At 40.8% G+C, this 15830-nt stretch overlaps 1 protein-coding gene and 1 long non-coding RNA gene across 8 annotated transcripts in view; both read right to left on the bottom strand.

Moving 5' to 3' along the window:
• The window catches only part of LOC123603977 (ABC-type organic anion transporter ABCA8-like), a 95582-nt gene that overhangs the window by 12034 nt on the left and 67718 nt on the right, over positions 1–15830 (bottom strand). For 5 of the 7 annotated variants that reach the window (XR_006715150.1, XM_045489547.1, XM_045489546.1 and 2 more), the window contains 8 exons: positions 14257–14390; positions 13334–13471; positions 10256–10363; positions 5588–5761; positions 5283–5396; positions 2702–2824; positions 1775–1840; positions 1233–1324 (listed from right to left, as the gene is read on the bottom strand). Coding sequence is in view for 6 of the 7 variants with exons in the window: in XM_045489547.1 (XP_045345503.1) it covers positions 1233–1324; positions 1775–1840; positions 2702–2824; positions 5283–5396; positions 5588–5761; positions 10256–10363; positions 13334–13471; positions 14257–14390 (949 nt within the window). In the remaining variant the exon portion in view is untranslated. The remainder of the gene's footprint in view (positions 1–1232; positions 1325–1774; positions 1841–2701; positions 2825–5282; positions 5397–5587; positions 5762–10255; positions 10364–13333; positions 13472–14256; positions 14391–15830) is intronic. The other 2 variants (XM_045489548.1, XM_045489545.1) reach the window with 2 other exon arrangements.
• LOC123603980 lies at positions 9545–10056 on the bottom strand. The gene is made up of 2 exons (XR_006715151.1): positions 9850–10056; positions 9545–9612 (listed from the first exon to the last, which is right to left on the bottom strand). It is a non-coding gene; the product is annotated as an uncharacterized LOC123603980 (long non-coding RNA).

Consider the following 15830-nt stretch of genomic DNA (forward strand, 5'->3'; position numbering starts at 1 on the left):
AAAATACAAGTTCGATGCTTGGTCTCCTACTGAGCCTGGCCATTTCTTGGGAATCTGTGCCAGATTCACTTTCTCCTCTATTTTAAGTCTGGTCCTTCATAGCTAGCCAGCTAGCTAGCTAGTTATGTCATTTTAGTCTCTCTTACCTCTGCCCTAATCCCACATACCGATCTTAGATTTCTTTTTTTTTAAGCATATTTATTTATTATTTATTTTGAGAGAGAGCATGAGCGGGGGAGGGGCAGAGAGAGAGGGAGAGACAGAATCCCAAGCAGGCTCCATGTTATCTGTGCAGAGCCCGACTCGGGGCTCGAACTCATGAACCATGAGATCGTGACCTGAGCCAAAGCAAAGTGGGATGCTTAACTGACAGGGCCACCCAGGCGCCTCGACCTTAGATTTCCTAAAGGTCATCTTTTACCTTGTGAGTCACCCACTCAACTGTCTGTCATAGTTAAAGATGAAACCAAGGTGGCATGGAAGACAGGGAATAAGATGCTTATGGACGTGTCCTTGTATGCCACAAAAAGACAATCTCAGCTTCTAAGTCCCATTATGACCGGACCAGTCTGCAATCTACCAGCTGGGCTTCTCGGCACCACAGGAAAAGAGCATAATTATTGCGGTCTTTGGCTTATTCATCATTCTAGTCTTCCTCCCTAGACTGGTAGCATTCCTTCAACTACCAATCTATTTAAACCGATTGTTGTTTAAACTGAACCAGTGGCGGAGCCCCTGGGTGGCTCGGGTGGTTAAGCACCTAGCTTCTGATTTCAGTTCAGGTCATGATCTCGCTGGTTCATGAGTTTGAATCCTGCATCAAGCTCTGTGCTGACAGTGCAGATCCTACTTGGGGTTCTCTCTCCCTCTCACCCTCTGCCCCTCCCCTGCTCGTTGTTTCTGTCTGTCTGTCTCTCTCTCTCAAAATAAAGAAATAAACATTAAAAAGCAAACAAAAAAACCTGAACTAGCAGCATATAACTTTTCCCACCCTCTCACTTCACATCACGTCAGACAGAGCCCTTAACAGTGAGTGTTTCAGATCTCTTTTCCTCCTCTACTTATAAGCCTCTGATTTAGGTACTCAGATCTCTATATTTTGTCTTGGCATATAGCTGCGACCCCAGCCTGTTCCAGGACTTGGCCGTTCTTTGCTAAATCGTTACTTTATGCATGAAAAAAATTAACCACTGATAACTGAAGTGAAAGAATCCAATTTGATTTCTCCCAACCTAAAGAAAGGATCTTTCCTCATTGACGTCTTTCCGAACTTCCATTCCAGACACCGAAGAATAAAAAGGAAGATGATAAAATGAAGGAAAGGCTAGGAATAAAGAGAGAGATGCATGGTTAGAAGCACTCAAAGAGAAATGTTTCACATCAGAAGTGAACTAGGAATGGTCGGACTTCTCCAAAGGTATGGTTGGAAAAACCATTTCAAATTTCCAATAATCTATTTGTCAAATCGTGCCACTATCAAGCTCCTTTTCAATCTTGTTTATGGAAACATTAGAAGCAAATACAATTAGGTAATACCATTACTTTATGTCATTTCGTCTAAATACTGGTATAGTGTTTTCAAAATTTGGGAAGCAGATTATCTAATCAGTGAGTCTTTATAGAAAAATTTGTTCCATATTTTACTAATATTTTATCTCCATGGGCTACACATACCCATACATCTACCTTAATAAAAAGCTTCACCCTGTATACAGGAATTAAAATGGTTCGTATAGGAAAAGACAACAATTTTGAAAGACAGGTGTGTTCTTACAATTAAGAATACCAGAAATGGCTCTGCACTTGTCAGTTCTTGAGTCCAAAGAGAAGACTCGACTTGCTGCAAAAGGAAAAACAATGGTTACATAGGAAGGTTTTTGGTTTTGTGCATTTTTATCCATATAAACGTGAATTTGCCCACTGAACAGCCCTACTGGTATGTCCCCTGATTTCGCCATGAGTATTGGGTAGGTGTCCATTCCAAAATGTGTATCAAAGGGTTGTATTCCTTCCTCCCAAGGTCTAAGAGGCACTGTGCTTTTATTTGAAGCAATAGGATTTAGCAAGTACTCACCACCTGGTGAGAGGAACTTGGGCATGCGTTAGCCTCTCCAAGGAAGGAGAGAGAAACAGGGTTTATCCTTATCCCGCAGAGCTTCACACACCTTCCTGTGCCCGTTGATCCTTCATAAGCCCCTCCCCTCCCCTCCCTTCCCTTCCCCTCCCCTCCCCCCTCCCCTCCCCCCTCCCCTCCCTTCCCCTTCCCTCCCATTCTCTTCCCTTCCCTTTCCCCATCTTCACGCATGCACTGTATCTTTCTTCCTTTTGTAGAAGTCGATTAGCTAGAAGAAAAGGATTTTATTCCTATGGAGTGCCTCTCGAGAATCGCAAGATCCCAAAGATCGGGGGTATTTCATTTGCCTTCTTCTAAAGCTGAGCATGCCTACGAGTACATAGAGACTGCTCTGTTTCCCACCACCTGTTACCCCCCCCTCCCGATGCACGGACCAGGGGCAGGTTTTCTAATGCAGTTCAGCTGGAGCACATGGGCCTATCTGGGAGGAATTCAGCTGGTATCCATGCGGTAGAAATATTTCAATGTCATGTATACTCAACATGATGTAGAACCCCAACCCCCAGCATAACATTCACAATTGGCCAAGAGTTCTAGGACACTGGGGCAGATGGTGGCACTACTTACGTAAAGAAACAAGAACATGCAGCCAATTAAGGTGGCTTGTGGTATTAAAAAGGTGATGTAATACAGCACACCATATCCAAAGTGATCCAATAGCATAAATAAAAACAAAGAGAAGGTGGCGATCTAAAGAAGATAACAGACATGCATATTAACACTTCGAATTTCAACATATATTCCAAATTGAGATGGCTCATCTTGAAGATAACCCTAATTTCAGCCCCAGCTTCAGAAACCCAACTGAAATCAGCATTATTGCTATTGACCTGTTCTCTTAGTGACTTAGCCAAATTCCTTTCACCTAGAGTATCATGAGTGAGACACGACTGGGTAAATCTAACATATGGAATATTTTCGTTACGGAAAAGTAAAAAAGTTGGCCTTCTTTTCAGAGGTAAAACGGGTAGAAAAGCAATGATCATGGGGAACACAAACTGATATCTAGTAGGAATGACATAACAACAACAGAGAGAGAGAGAGAGACTTCTGTTAGTTATACTGATGGAGAAACAGAGGCACAGAAAAACCCAGAGCGGCTTCAGGAGAATTCAGGGATAAGAGATGGTGAGAGGTCCAACAGAGACATTCAGACTTTTTCTTCCAGAACACTGCAATGATAAAAGTTCCCTAAAAGTTTTTGTACTTCCGGCTTCTTTGTGTTACAAGCTACCATTTTTATGGCACTGGGCATGTTCCTCCTAAAAGTATATTTCGGACCACGTTTCATGTCTACACTAGAAGCTTCCATAGCTTCCCACAGCCTGTAGAATCAATTCTGGAGCACATCACCAAAGGCCAGCATGGTTCCAACCAATATTTTTACCATAACTAAGGCCACGCCCATGGTGCACGGTGTTTTTTTTCCCTTCCCTAAGCCAGATGATTACCAGTTCTTAGGATAAGCCTGGACTTTCTCCCCTCTGGGTTTCTCTTTCTTCACTGCATCATTCTTCTTCAGCTAGTAAAATCTTATTCTCCAGGTTTCAATTCCTAAAGGAAATTTCTGCTCTCATTTTCACGAGTTAATCTTTCCCTTCTCTGGTTTTCATAGAGGCAATCTTTTAAAAAGAGATCATCTTGAGTATAGTAAAAGAGGTGAGGTCTGAGCTGCTATTTGTCATTTGATTTTAGCTAATGCCAAGGATTTTAGTGCTCACTTAACAGACCTATGCCCATCATGAAATAGACAAAATATGAATTCCTTTAAAATACCTTGGAATTTTGTCAACAGTGGTTATTACGAAAACCCTAAAAAAAAGGCAATAAATAAAATTTGTAAATTAAAAAAAAAAAAAGAGATCATCTTTTCCTTGTCACTTTGTTCTCGTAAGTGGCTGTTTACTTCTCTTTTACTCTCTGAGTGCCCTTTCAGGGTTGAAACTATTTTTTATTTATTATCAGTCTTACTTTTTTTTTTTTAATTTTTTTTTTTAACGTTTATTTATTTTTTGAGACAGAGAGAGACAGAGCATGAAAGGGGGAGGGGCAGAGAGAGAGGGAGACACAGAATCGGAAACAGGCTCCAGGCTCTGAGCCATCAGCCCAGAGCCCGACGCGGGGCTCGAACTCACGGACCGCGAGATCGTGACCTGAGCTGAAGTCAGACGCTTAACCGACTGCGCCACCCAGGCGCCCCCAGTCTTACTTTTTGACATATTGTTGGAAGGCAACTAATACACATTTTTTTAAAGCTGATTTATTTATTTTGAGATAGAGAGAGTGAGCAGGGGAGGGGCAGAGAGAGAAAGAGAGACAGAGAATCCTAAGCAAGCTCTGCACTCTTAGTGCAGAGCCTGACATTGGGCTCAAATTCACGAACTGTGAGATTATGACCTGAGCCGAAATTAAGAATAGGACGCTTAACTGACTGAGCTACCCAGGTGTCCTGAAGTCAACTAGTCTTTGTTGAATTAATAATTTACTTTTTGGCAACCAGAATGACAGGAAATTAGAATAGGTGATAGGAGATAACATGTACTTTTCCTTCCTAATTTAGATAAAATAAATGTTGCTTTTGTGGAATTAATTCTAGTAGAATTTGGAGAAGTAGTTTCTAGTTTTAACCAGGCTAGCAACAACATTCGTGATGTAGTGGAGGTCTGTGGGCTTCTTTGTTTCTCAGTAAAGAAGATACAAATGGATTCCTGGTTTCCTTCTAGCAAATACTTTATGGTTCTAGAAACAATTTGGCTACTTTTAAAAGAGAGGAGGGTAGGGGTGCCTGCGTGGCTCAGTTGGTTAATCATCTTGACTTCGGCTCAGGTCACGATCTCACGGTTTGTGAGTTCGAGCCCCGTGTTGGGCTCTGTGCTGACGGCGTGGAGCCTGGAGCCTGCTTTGGATTCTGGGTCTCCCTCTCTCTCTGCCGCCCTCCCCCTGCTCTCTCTCAAAAATAAATAAACATTAAAAAGAGAGAGAGAGAGAGAGAGACAAGGGTAGGAATTAGGAAGAGAAAAACACACAGAGTTTGAAAAGGATCATGCATAAGGAAAACAAAATATTTTAGATTATGATATTAATTTATCATTCTACTGAGGGCAAACTTTAAGTACTGGCTCAGAATTGTACACAAAAATATACTTACCATAAAGAAGGAAAAAGACCAAATGCCACTATTTTTCCTCCCCTTGCGAAAAATGAACGAAATCACGTATGTCAAGAAGATAAGTGAGAAGGCATAGCCAATAGAACAGGGGATCTGAAATCAACAGGAATGTGACGTTCAGCCAAAGGCAAATGCAATCCGAGAAACACATCAGGAGCCAAAAGAGTGCTGTAGCACAGAGTTTTACAGCGATTTAATTGATGACAATACAAATATCATTTGCGTCTTCAATTTTTCTCATGAAATCATTCAACGGTATTTGTTCTATGAATATCGTCACTTACTTGTATAGTCTGATTTACAGTTACAAACGCAGAATCTTCGAAGTTTAAGCCGTAGTCTAATAAATACATAAGAAGTAAGATCAGGGAGTACATTGGGACATCCACCAGCGCCTGCCCAAACCAGTAAGCAGAAGGGAAGAGGCCTGAAATCCGGAGCTGGGACTGAGCTTTGTTCTGATTACAAAACAGCAAAGACACAAAGAGCTAGTTCAGTTGGAGCTTTCAGAAAACGTGGATTATGTAAGAAAACATTTGATCAGAATTTTCCTTTGTAATAATTCTGCATCATGGCCAGAAGCATTATGGGGACCAAGGGATACGGATAGTTCCAAACACAGATGGTCAATTTGTTGCTTTCATTAACAATGTTGATGTTCGTCACGCACCCAGTGGAAATACGTGTAAGAAGGTCTCAGTGTAATTAAGGTATTAACACTGCAGTAAACAAAACAGTGATTAACAATCTATGGGAACAGGGTGGTTTATTTAAGCAGCTAGCCTTCCATCAGGGTGATTCTGCTTTGACTCACTGTGAAGTCTTGTGCTGTCTCTCTCTACACATGTCTATATACATATAAAGATTATACGTAAAATATTATGTTTCATTTACAATTATACATAAATACATAACACGATATGTACCTTATATACATATGAAATGGCTTTATTCCTTTCATTCTAACTAAAGGATACATTAGGGTAGTTTTGGCATAGCACACATTCAAATATTTATTACCCATCCAAATATTTATGCACCCGTACATGAATATTATCACATTCATAAATACTACGTGTCTTGCCTTCCTGCCCGTCTCTGAATAAGCATACTAAATTACATATTTTAAAACTACTTATCAAGTGATGAGGGGTTGGGCACCAATGAAGCAATCACAATAAACCGTTAAGCAATTTTGAATATGTTTCTTTTCTTTCAAAAATAGTTCATTTGCTGATGGTCTCTGGTTGGCTAAAATAGGCCCCTGTCAGACATGGAATTTGACCTAAGGACGCGTGTCAAAATCTCTGAGCACCGGCCCAGTCAGTTGGCACGACTGAAAAGGATTTGGCGATGGACGGATCTGTGGTGAAGCCCGGAGAGGGGTGAATGGTGGTTTTAGGTTGCTGACCGAGTGAGTGCCCAGCACTGCCAGCTCTGGAGGGCAGGAAATGCAGAAAGGGGGTACACGTTCAACAATATCATAAATTCAGCTTTGGAGATGTGGTTACGTTGGAGAGTCTGTGATTCTCCCAGTGGCAACCCCGGAGAAGGGGGTTTGGATCCGCACTGGAGGTAACATGAGAAATTAGAGATCTTGGGGCGCCTGGGTGACTCCGTCAGTTAAGCGTCTGACTCTTGATTTCGGCTCCGGTCATGATCCTACGGCGGTGGGACTGGCCCTGCACTGGGCTCTGTGCTGATAGCACTGGGCCTGCTTGGGATTCTCTCTCTTCTCTCTGTCCCCTTCCCCCACCCCCGCACAGGCACACTCTTTCTCTCTCTCTCTCAAACTAAAAAAAAAAAAAAAAAAAAAGAAGAAGAAAGACATTAGAGATCAAGTCTGTTGAGTGATGGGTAGGTAAAAGGGGTTTGAAGCCATAAGGTTAGATGAGTTTGCCTAGGACAGAATGACATCAAGAATGATGAGAGAGCCTAGGACTGAGATGTAAGGAGTTCAGAATTTAGAGACAATGGAGAAGAATGAGGAGTTCCAAAGGAGACAGACAGTGGCCAAAGGGTTGGGAGGAACATGGTGGGATTGAGGCGTTTCACAGACCAGAGAAAGAAAACGTCCGCATTTCCTACGGGAGGCATTTTTTTTTTTAAGTTTATTTATTTATTTTGAGAGGGAGAGAGAGAGAGAGAGTGAATCCCAAGCAGGCTCTGTTCAGGGCAGAGCCCGATGTGGGGCTCCATCCCACAAAACGGGAGATCAGGACCTGAGCCGATACCAAGAGTCTGAGGCTTAACTGACTGAGCCACCCAGGTGCTCCTGGGAGTCATTTTAAGTTAGGACAATGTTAAGTACAAGATGTCTGACAGTTACCTCAGGCCAGCAAATGGTGTTTCCCAAGATTCCCCGGAGGTTCTACACTAGGAAGAGAACAGAACAGCCAGTGCTCCCTTCCCTTGGACAACAGAATCACTTTGGAGAGGAACAGATCAAGACCCTTATGCACGGTCACTCTGTGCAGTCAAGTTACAAAAATGGAGCCATTAAAAGACATTCTATTGAGATTTGCAAGTAAAGCTAACGCGAGTTGGCCTGGGTTGATGAGTCATATGAATCCATCCCCCATGACTGCCACTCAAAATCTGTCTCTACTCCAGAACTACTGAATCAGTCTTCATCTTAAAAGATGCTCCAAATATCTGTAGATACATCAAAAATTCATGGCAATTAACGAAAGAGTGTCTGTGAATGAAAATGTATAGTCAGTTAAACATGAAATTTTTTTTGTTCTCACGTTTTCAACATACCACGTTCCTTTATTTCAATTCTAATTAACTTTTTTGAAATGTGATTTTGAAACCATAAAAAATGTCCCTATGAAGTATTCAGTTGTACAGGGTTTGACACATGTATGGATTCCTGTATCACAATCATAATCAGAGTATAGACCATTTACATTACCCCCCCCCCCCAATTTCCCATGCTCCTTTGCAGTTAATAGCCTTTATCAGGGGTTACAAGAAACCACAGGTCTCCTTTCTGTCACTGCGAATTTATTTTACCTTTCCGAGAATTTCATATAAATGAAATCATTCAGTATTGACTCTTTCCTGTCTTCATTGCCTCAGTGTAATGGTTGTGACCCGTATCCATGCTGATGCATTTGTCAGTTGTTCCTTCTTTTGTACTGCTCAGTAACATCCCCTGGTCTGGCCACCCAAGAATTTCTATCAATTCACAGCTTGATGGAAATCTGGGCTGTTTCAGAGAGTTGGCTGTCATGAATAAAGCTGCCAAGAACGTGAATGTACCAGTCTGTATGTGGAAAGAGGTTTTCTTTTCTCCCTGGTAAATACTTAGGAGAGACATTCCGGGCCACACCATAAGTGTATTTTTCACTTTGTAAGACAGCGCCGAATGGCTTAGCAAAGTGACTGTGCATTTTATGTTCCTGCTGATGACGCATTACAGTTCCAGTTTCTCCATATCCTCCCAAACGTGGTTATTTTCGGTCATGTTCATTTACTCATTTTCGTTCGTGTGTAGAGCTATCTCATGGGGGCTCTTTTCCTGATTACCCATGATATTAGCCATCTTTTCATGGGAGCATTTTCCTTCCACATATCTTCAGTGAAGTATTTGTTCAAATATTTTGCCCATCTTTAAAATTTAGGCTATCTTTTACTACTGAGCTGTAAGAGTTCTTTATCTTCTTAGTACAAAAATTTTTTTTTTAATATGGAATGCTTCACAAATTTTTGTCTTTTCCTTGTGCAGGGACCATGCAACCCTTCAATTTTCATTTATGTGCGATACAAATCTTTTGTTAGATGTACGAGTGTTGTGGATATTTTTTCTTCCCAGCCCGAAGCTTTTTATTTTCTTATTGGTGCTTTACAAAGAGCAAAAGGTTTTAACTTTGACGAATTTCAAGTTCTCATTTTCCTTTATGGTATATATGCTCATTCTGCCCCATCTAAGCAAGAAATAATTGCTTACCACAAAACCGACGATTCATTTCAAATAAAACCTGTGTATGGTGGGGGGTGAGTGTTGAGAACACTATTTTTTTTCCTCATACCAATATCAAGTCGTTCCGGTACAATTTGCTGAATTCTCTGGCAGATTTTACTGAAAGTCAACTGATAATCTCTGAAATGTCTATTTTGTTTCCTACGCCTATATGACTATCCTAAATAAATACAACACATTCTTCACTCCTATAACTTTGTAGTAAGCCTTGAGGGCAGAAACACAACCCTTCCAACTTTGTTTTTTCTTTTTCAAATTTATTTGGTCTATTCTAGGGTGCTGCACATCCATGCAACTTTTAGAATCTTCTCTATCTGTAACCTCTTTTTTTTTTTTTTAATTTTTTTTAACGTTTATTTTATTTTTGAGACAGAGAGAGACAGAGCATGAACGGGGGAGGGGCAGAGAGAGAGGGAGACACAGAATCGGAAGCAGGCTCCAGGCTCTGAGCCATCAGCCCAGAGCCCAACGCGGGGCTCGAACTCATGGACCGTGAGATCGTGACCTGAGCTGAAGTCGGACGCTCAACCGACTGAGCCACCCAAGCGCCCCAGTAACCTCTTTATTTATCTCTGTATTTATAAAGACGTAAAAAAAAATTTTATATCTTAGGATTTATTGCTGAATTGGCTGCTCTATGAAGCATGTATAAACGGACGGGAGGGTGGTACCTGGGTAGCTCAGTCGGTGAAGCATCCGACTTCAGCTCACGTCACGATCTCACGGTTCATGAGTTCAAGCCCTCCATCGGGCTCTCCGCTGTCAGCATGGAGCCCGTTTTGGATCCTCTGTCTCCCTCTCTCTCTGCCCCTCCCCTGCTCGTATGCTCTCTCTCTCAAAAATAAATAAGCATTTAGGAAATGTATAAATAGCCTTGTGAAAAGGCTTGTATAAAAGCCTTGTGGAAGGACTTTCACCTTCACCTTCTAGTTATACAAAGTAATGAAGAAGTTTTCATTATTACCTTATAATCATCGAAGCTGCTCATTGCAATATAAGGAGTACAAGAGGATGCCAAAATCGCCCATAATATGGTATGTTCCCAAAATACAAACGAATTTCTCTCTGACTCCTGAAAATGCAAATATAACGAGCTGAGTAACAAATTCAAAATTTGCTTTCTGGAACACATTAAAAAAAGTATTAAACTGATGACATATACTCCCTCCTTAGGTCCCCACTGAGGTTCCCAAACTCTTTCATTTTCCATCCAATTATGCAGCATGACTCTTGGCTCTATACCCAATTACAGGGATAAGGAAAGTGACTCCAAGCATGAGACTGAACTGGTAAGTATTATACCGTTGGGAAACAAAAGAGGAGTAAGATTTTACATTTTCTTATTTTAGGATTCTAAAATGTATTCTGATGTGAAAACAGTAAATAATGACAAGTCACAGTTGGAACATTTCATTTTTCACGGGTATTTAATTACGTCAAATGCGACAGCCTGATTCAAAAATCCTCTCGGATGGTTTGCGGGCACAGTGATGGTAAGTGTCTTTCTAGGTACACCGTGAGACCAGAAAAATATTGGTTGAGGCTTCCAAAGTAGAGATAAAGTACAGTACTAGAAAGGGAAGTGGAATCTCCATGAAAAACCTGGGCTCTTGCTCACACACAATGTCGCTCCTGTTTGGAACGGTCTTTAGCGACAGAAGATGCACTGACTGCCCTGAAAACAGTTCCCACGTTACTTTCGTGATCCACAAAGGTGTTTAGTTACACACATTGCTGAGAAAAGTTATAACCGGGGGTGTCTGGGTGGCTCAGTTGGTTGGGCAGCCAACTTCAGCTCAGGTCATGATCTCATGGTCCATGAGTCTGTGAGTTCGAGCCTCACATAGGGCTCTGTGCTGACAGCTTGGAGCCTGGAGCCTGCTTCGAGTTCTGTGTCTCCCTCTCTCTCTGCCCTTCCCATGCTCTCTCTCTCTCTCTCTCTCTCTCTCTCAGAAATAAACATTAAAAAAATTTTTTTTTTTAAAGTTATGACCAGAGTCTGGTTATCTTCAGCTTGGCCATCAGAGACACCCTTTCTCACGACAGAAAGGTGAGATTTAAGGTTATTGACAGAATCTTTTTTTTTTTTTTAATTCTTTTTTTTCCCAACGTTTATTTATTTATTTTTGGGACAGAGAGAGACAGAGCATGAATGGGGGAGGGGCAGAGAGAGAGGGAGACACAGAATCGGAAACAGGCTCCAGGCTCTGAGCCATCAGCCCAGAGCCCGACGCGGGGCTCGAACTCACGGACCGCGAGATCGTGACCTGGCTGCAGTCGGACGCTTAACCGACTGTGCCACCCAGGCGCCCCGGTTATTGACAGAATCTTTTAAGAACACCCTGCATGCGGGGTGGGCTCAGTACTCAGTGGTAAATCCTTTGGCTTGAGCAGGACAGAAGCAAGGTCTGAAACTCCCAAAAACTCTTACCTGAGCAACGAACAGGTAAATCCAAATAGAGTATAACCTGAGTTGCTGGAGATATTAAAGTTCAGATGTTGAGCACATGAAACAAGGTCAAGTAAGGTAGTTAGTTGGTATCGAACTCATCATAGCTAAAACGGAATGTTTCTATTGATGGAAATTTGCTCAACTATGGTATCCTCCCTCAGAAACCAGAAAATGGATAGGAGGTTAATTACATGAACTACAGCATAGTCTAAAATTAGTACCTGATGAATGACTAAAACTTTTTGCTTTAGTGATTAAGCTTCTTACACACCCTTACTGAAAGGAATTTTTATTTGCTGAATGTACCATGAGGTATGTTGTGAGAAGTCAACTCAAAATCTTACAGGAGTGTGTGAAAATGATGGAGACAAGGTCCATTTCTATACCCATGGGTAAATGGTCTTTAGCCATATATATATTATTCTAAAACCCTAGATTTGAATGGAATATAGATAATTTGCTGACCTCTGACTTTCATTTATACATTTAACAAATAAGTTACTTGGTGCTTATCATGTTCTCAGCCTTATCTCAAGGTATAAAGTATTGTGTAGGGTTAAAAATACACGGTCTCTGGGTTCAAAGAACTCTCTAAGTGGAAGCAATATATTTAGGAAATCATCAAAAAGGAACAATTACAAACTCTAATATGTATTCTGGTTTCCAAACTTACGAGGCTGTGTACACAATCCAATCACATGGGACTTTTTTTAGAAATAAGGATTTTTTTTTTTTTCTTTTGCCCCAGGTATGAAAAAGCTGGCAGGCCCAAACAATGAATATTTATTACAAGGAACTGGAATAATTCTAGTGTAACCAGTCTGCAATGTTGGTCTGAACTTTGTCCTAAATTTTTTTCTCTGTAGTATTTCTAAAAGTAATAAGACTTCAATTTCTTCCTTTCCCTCCCCTCCCCTCCCCTCCCCTTCCTTTCTCTTTCCTTTTCTTCTTTCTGTCTCTCTCCCTCCTTCCTACTTTTTTTATTTTTGTGTTAGTCTCAGTGCTTCCTGACTTCACTTTCATTACCTCACATTCCCTTTGAAAAAGAGTTCTGTTTTGCATTTAAAAAATTAAAGCTCTGGGCACCTGGGTGGCTCAGTCCCTTAAGCATCCGACGTCGGATCAGGTCATGATTTTGCAGTTCATGAGTTCGAGCCCCGTGTTGGGCTCTGAGCTGTCAGAGCCTGGGGCCTGTTTCGGATTCTGTGTCTCCCTCTCTCTCTGCACCTCCCCATGCTCATTCTCTGTCTCTGTCTGTCTCTCAAAAATAAATAAAACATTAAAAAAACGTTAAAAAAAATAAAGCTCCAGGGGCCCCTGGGTGGCTCAGTCGGTAGAGCGTGCGACTCTTATCTTGGGGTTGCGAATTTGAGCCCCGTGCTGGGTATAGAGATTACTGAAAACATTGAAGCTCTAAAAAGTGTACTGATTTCTTAAAACCAGAGAGCTAGCATGAACCAAGTCGTGATTTATTATGCAGCCATTTACTCAATAAGAACGAGATTGCAGCACTTAAAAGAGTGACCTGGGACATTCTTGGTGCAGGAGAGACCTGATTCCTGATGGAGGAGAGAGAGTCAGTATACTTACCCTTGAAAATGTACTTCTATCAGTTTGGATGTGTGCTGATGGCTTAACCATTCCAAGTAGTGCATTACTAATAATATCCATGAGAACTGGGAAGCAATTTAGTCTTTTGGTATTGCATACTAATGAAAATCTGTAACACTAAAATATAAAAAGCAAAATTATAAATTCTCAAAGGTCTTTTTTTTTTTTTTTTTTTTTTTTTTGCTGAAGAGGTCAAATTTCAATATCTAAAATTTAAAAAATCCTGTTTTTAAAATGGTGCCCAATAGGGGCGCCTGGGTGGCTCAGTCAGTGAAGCATCCGACTTCGGCTCAGGTCATGATCTTGCGGTTTGTGAGTTCGAGCCCCACGTCGGGCTCTGTGCTGACAGCTCAGAGCCTGGAGCCTGTTTCCGATTCTGTGTCTCCCTCTCTCTCTGCCCCTCCCTCACTTGTGCTCTATCTCTCTCTATCAAAAATAAATAAATGTAAAAAAAAATTTTTTTTTAAATGGTGTCAAATAAAGCAAAACACAAACACTGTGTAAGTAAAACAGAACAAGTATATAGACTGAATCTAATTTTCAGGACACCAGACATCTGGGTGAAGGCTAGCATCAAGTATTATTGTTTAAGAATAAAACAGAAGTTTCCGAAAATATGTATTCCAAAATCCTTGAGAGGAAATCTGAGTTCTTTGGACTTAAATATGCACTTGACAGGGGGTATTATATAGTGTTTATTTTGCTAATACACACAGCTTGGGTTGGTAGACAATGATTAAAATATGAATTATTCATCATATTAATAACTACAATTCACTGAGTAATAAATGCAAGCATTCTTTGTTTTTCATTTCATTTCCTGAAGTGGAAGGCTGAGTACATCGATATCGTATTGGTTTTCCACATCTTGGGGAAAAATTATGAAACAGAGACCAACATACCTTTTCATTACCAGACACTATGATGGCTCCATTATAAGATGGGTCATCTAGGGCATTTTTAGTTCCAAATGTATCCACTTCCAAAGCTATGTTTTGATGCTCCACAGAATGTATAAAGTCATCAATGCTTGCCCCTGCGTTGCAGTTAAATATATTAGGTGTGTCATAAAACTAAGAAAATCAATGTCAAGTTGTACAATAAAATTTTAATTAATGTCATTATGTGATCCTTACCGTCATATGTGATCCTTACCATCTTACGTTTCCACGTAAGAACATACTTGTTACTGTGAATTAAAAATCTATTCACTTGTGATGGAGTTTAGTTCATAATATATTTATTTGCTTCTGATTACTGCTAATGTGAAAGGTGAAAGTCTTTTTTTGAGCACCATATGGCATTTGGAATGATGTTTTTATCTAGAATATTGCAATCAGTGGCCATAAACATTAAGGGTTTAATGACACGGATAATCGCTACTAATCAACTACGAAAATCGCGAAATCTCACTTCACTACTGCTAGATTATTAATTGACTTTCAAAATGTGTCTTGATAACAGCTGTTTGAATGAGGGTAGGAAGAGCTTCATGGACCTTCTCCCAGAAAAGCAACCGGATTGTAAAAATTACTAAAAATCCAACAAGTTAAAAATCTCTTGATTGTCTTAATGGCACACAGAAAGTGCAAAAAAAATTTAAGAAAATCTAGTAAGTTTGGGTAAGAACACTAAAAAACTGGCATTTGAGCTAAAAATCCATACCGTTAGTCCCTATCCTCAATTAGCTTGATAGAAGCTTCACTCTGGATATAGCCAAGAACTCAAGAATCCTTCATCATGCCACGTCTAGGGCTACAGTATCTTCTTGGGAAGAACTGGGATAGGGATGATTTGGCCTTGTTATTTTTGGCCTCACGTGCCTATGATAGAGCTTTCATCTCATAAGTAGGGAGTGGATGGACCGGGACTCCAGTCCTCTCACTACCTGGGGGGATGGAGTTTATGCAACATGGGACTGAAAGGAATAAGAAAGGTTGGTGGCCACTCAGTCCCCTGAAGAGAACTGAATAGCCATTGAAGTTGTGTCCCTTCCTCACACCATACACAAAAATTACTCAAACTGGATCACAGACCTACATGGAAGAACTAAGAGTAAAAACACCTTAGAAGAAAATATAGAAGTAAATCCTTGTGATCTCGGGTTACGTAAAGCTTACCTAGATATGAGACCAAAAGCACAAGCCAGGGAAAAATAATAAGTTGGACCTTGTAAGAATTAAAACATTATAGAGTGTCTGGGTGGCTCAGTTGGTTGAGCATCCAACTCTTGATTTCGGCTCAGGTCACGATCTCAATGGTTGGTGAGTTCAAGGCCCACAACGGGCTCTACGCTGACAGTGCAAAGTCTGCTTGGGATTTTCTCTCTCCCTCTCTCTGCCCCTCCGCCACTCACACTGCCTTTGTCTCAGAAAAAAAAAAAAAGAACTTAAAAAAATTAAAACATTATGCTTCAAAGGACACTAATGAGACAATGAAAAGGCAATCTACAGGACGAAGCAAAATATTTGCAGAA

This window comes from Leopardus geoffroyi, chromosome E1, assembly GCF_018350155.1.
Source record: "Leopardus geoffroyi isolate Oge1 chromosome E1, O.geoffroyi_Oge1_pat1.0, whole genome shotgun sequence".
In the NCBI taxonomy this organism is placed as follows: domain Eukaryota; kingdom Metazoa; phylum Chordata; class Mammalia; order Carnivora; family Felidae; genus Leopardus; species Leopardus geoffroyi.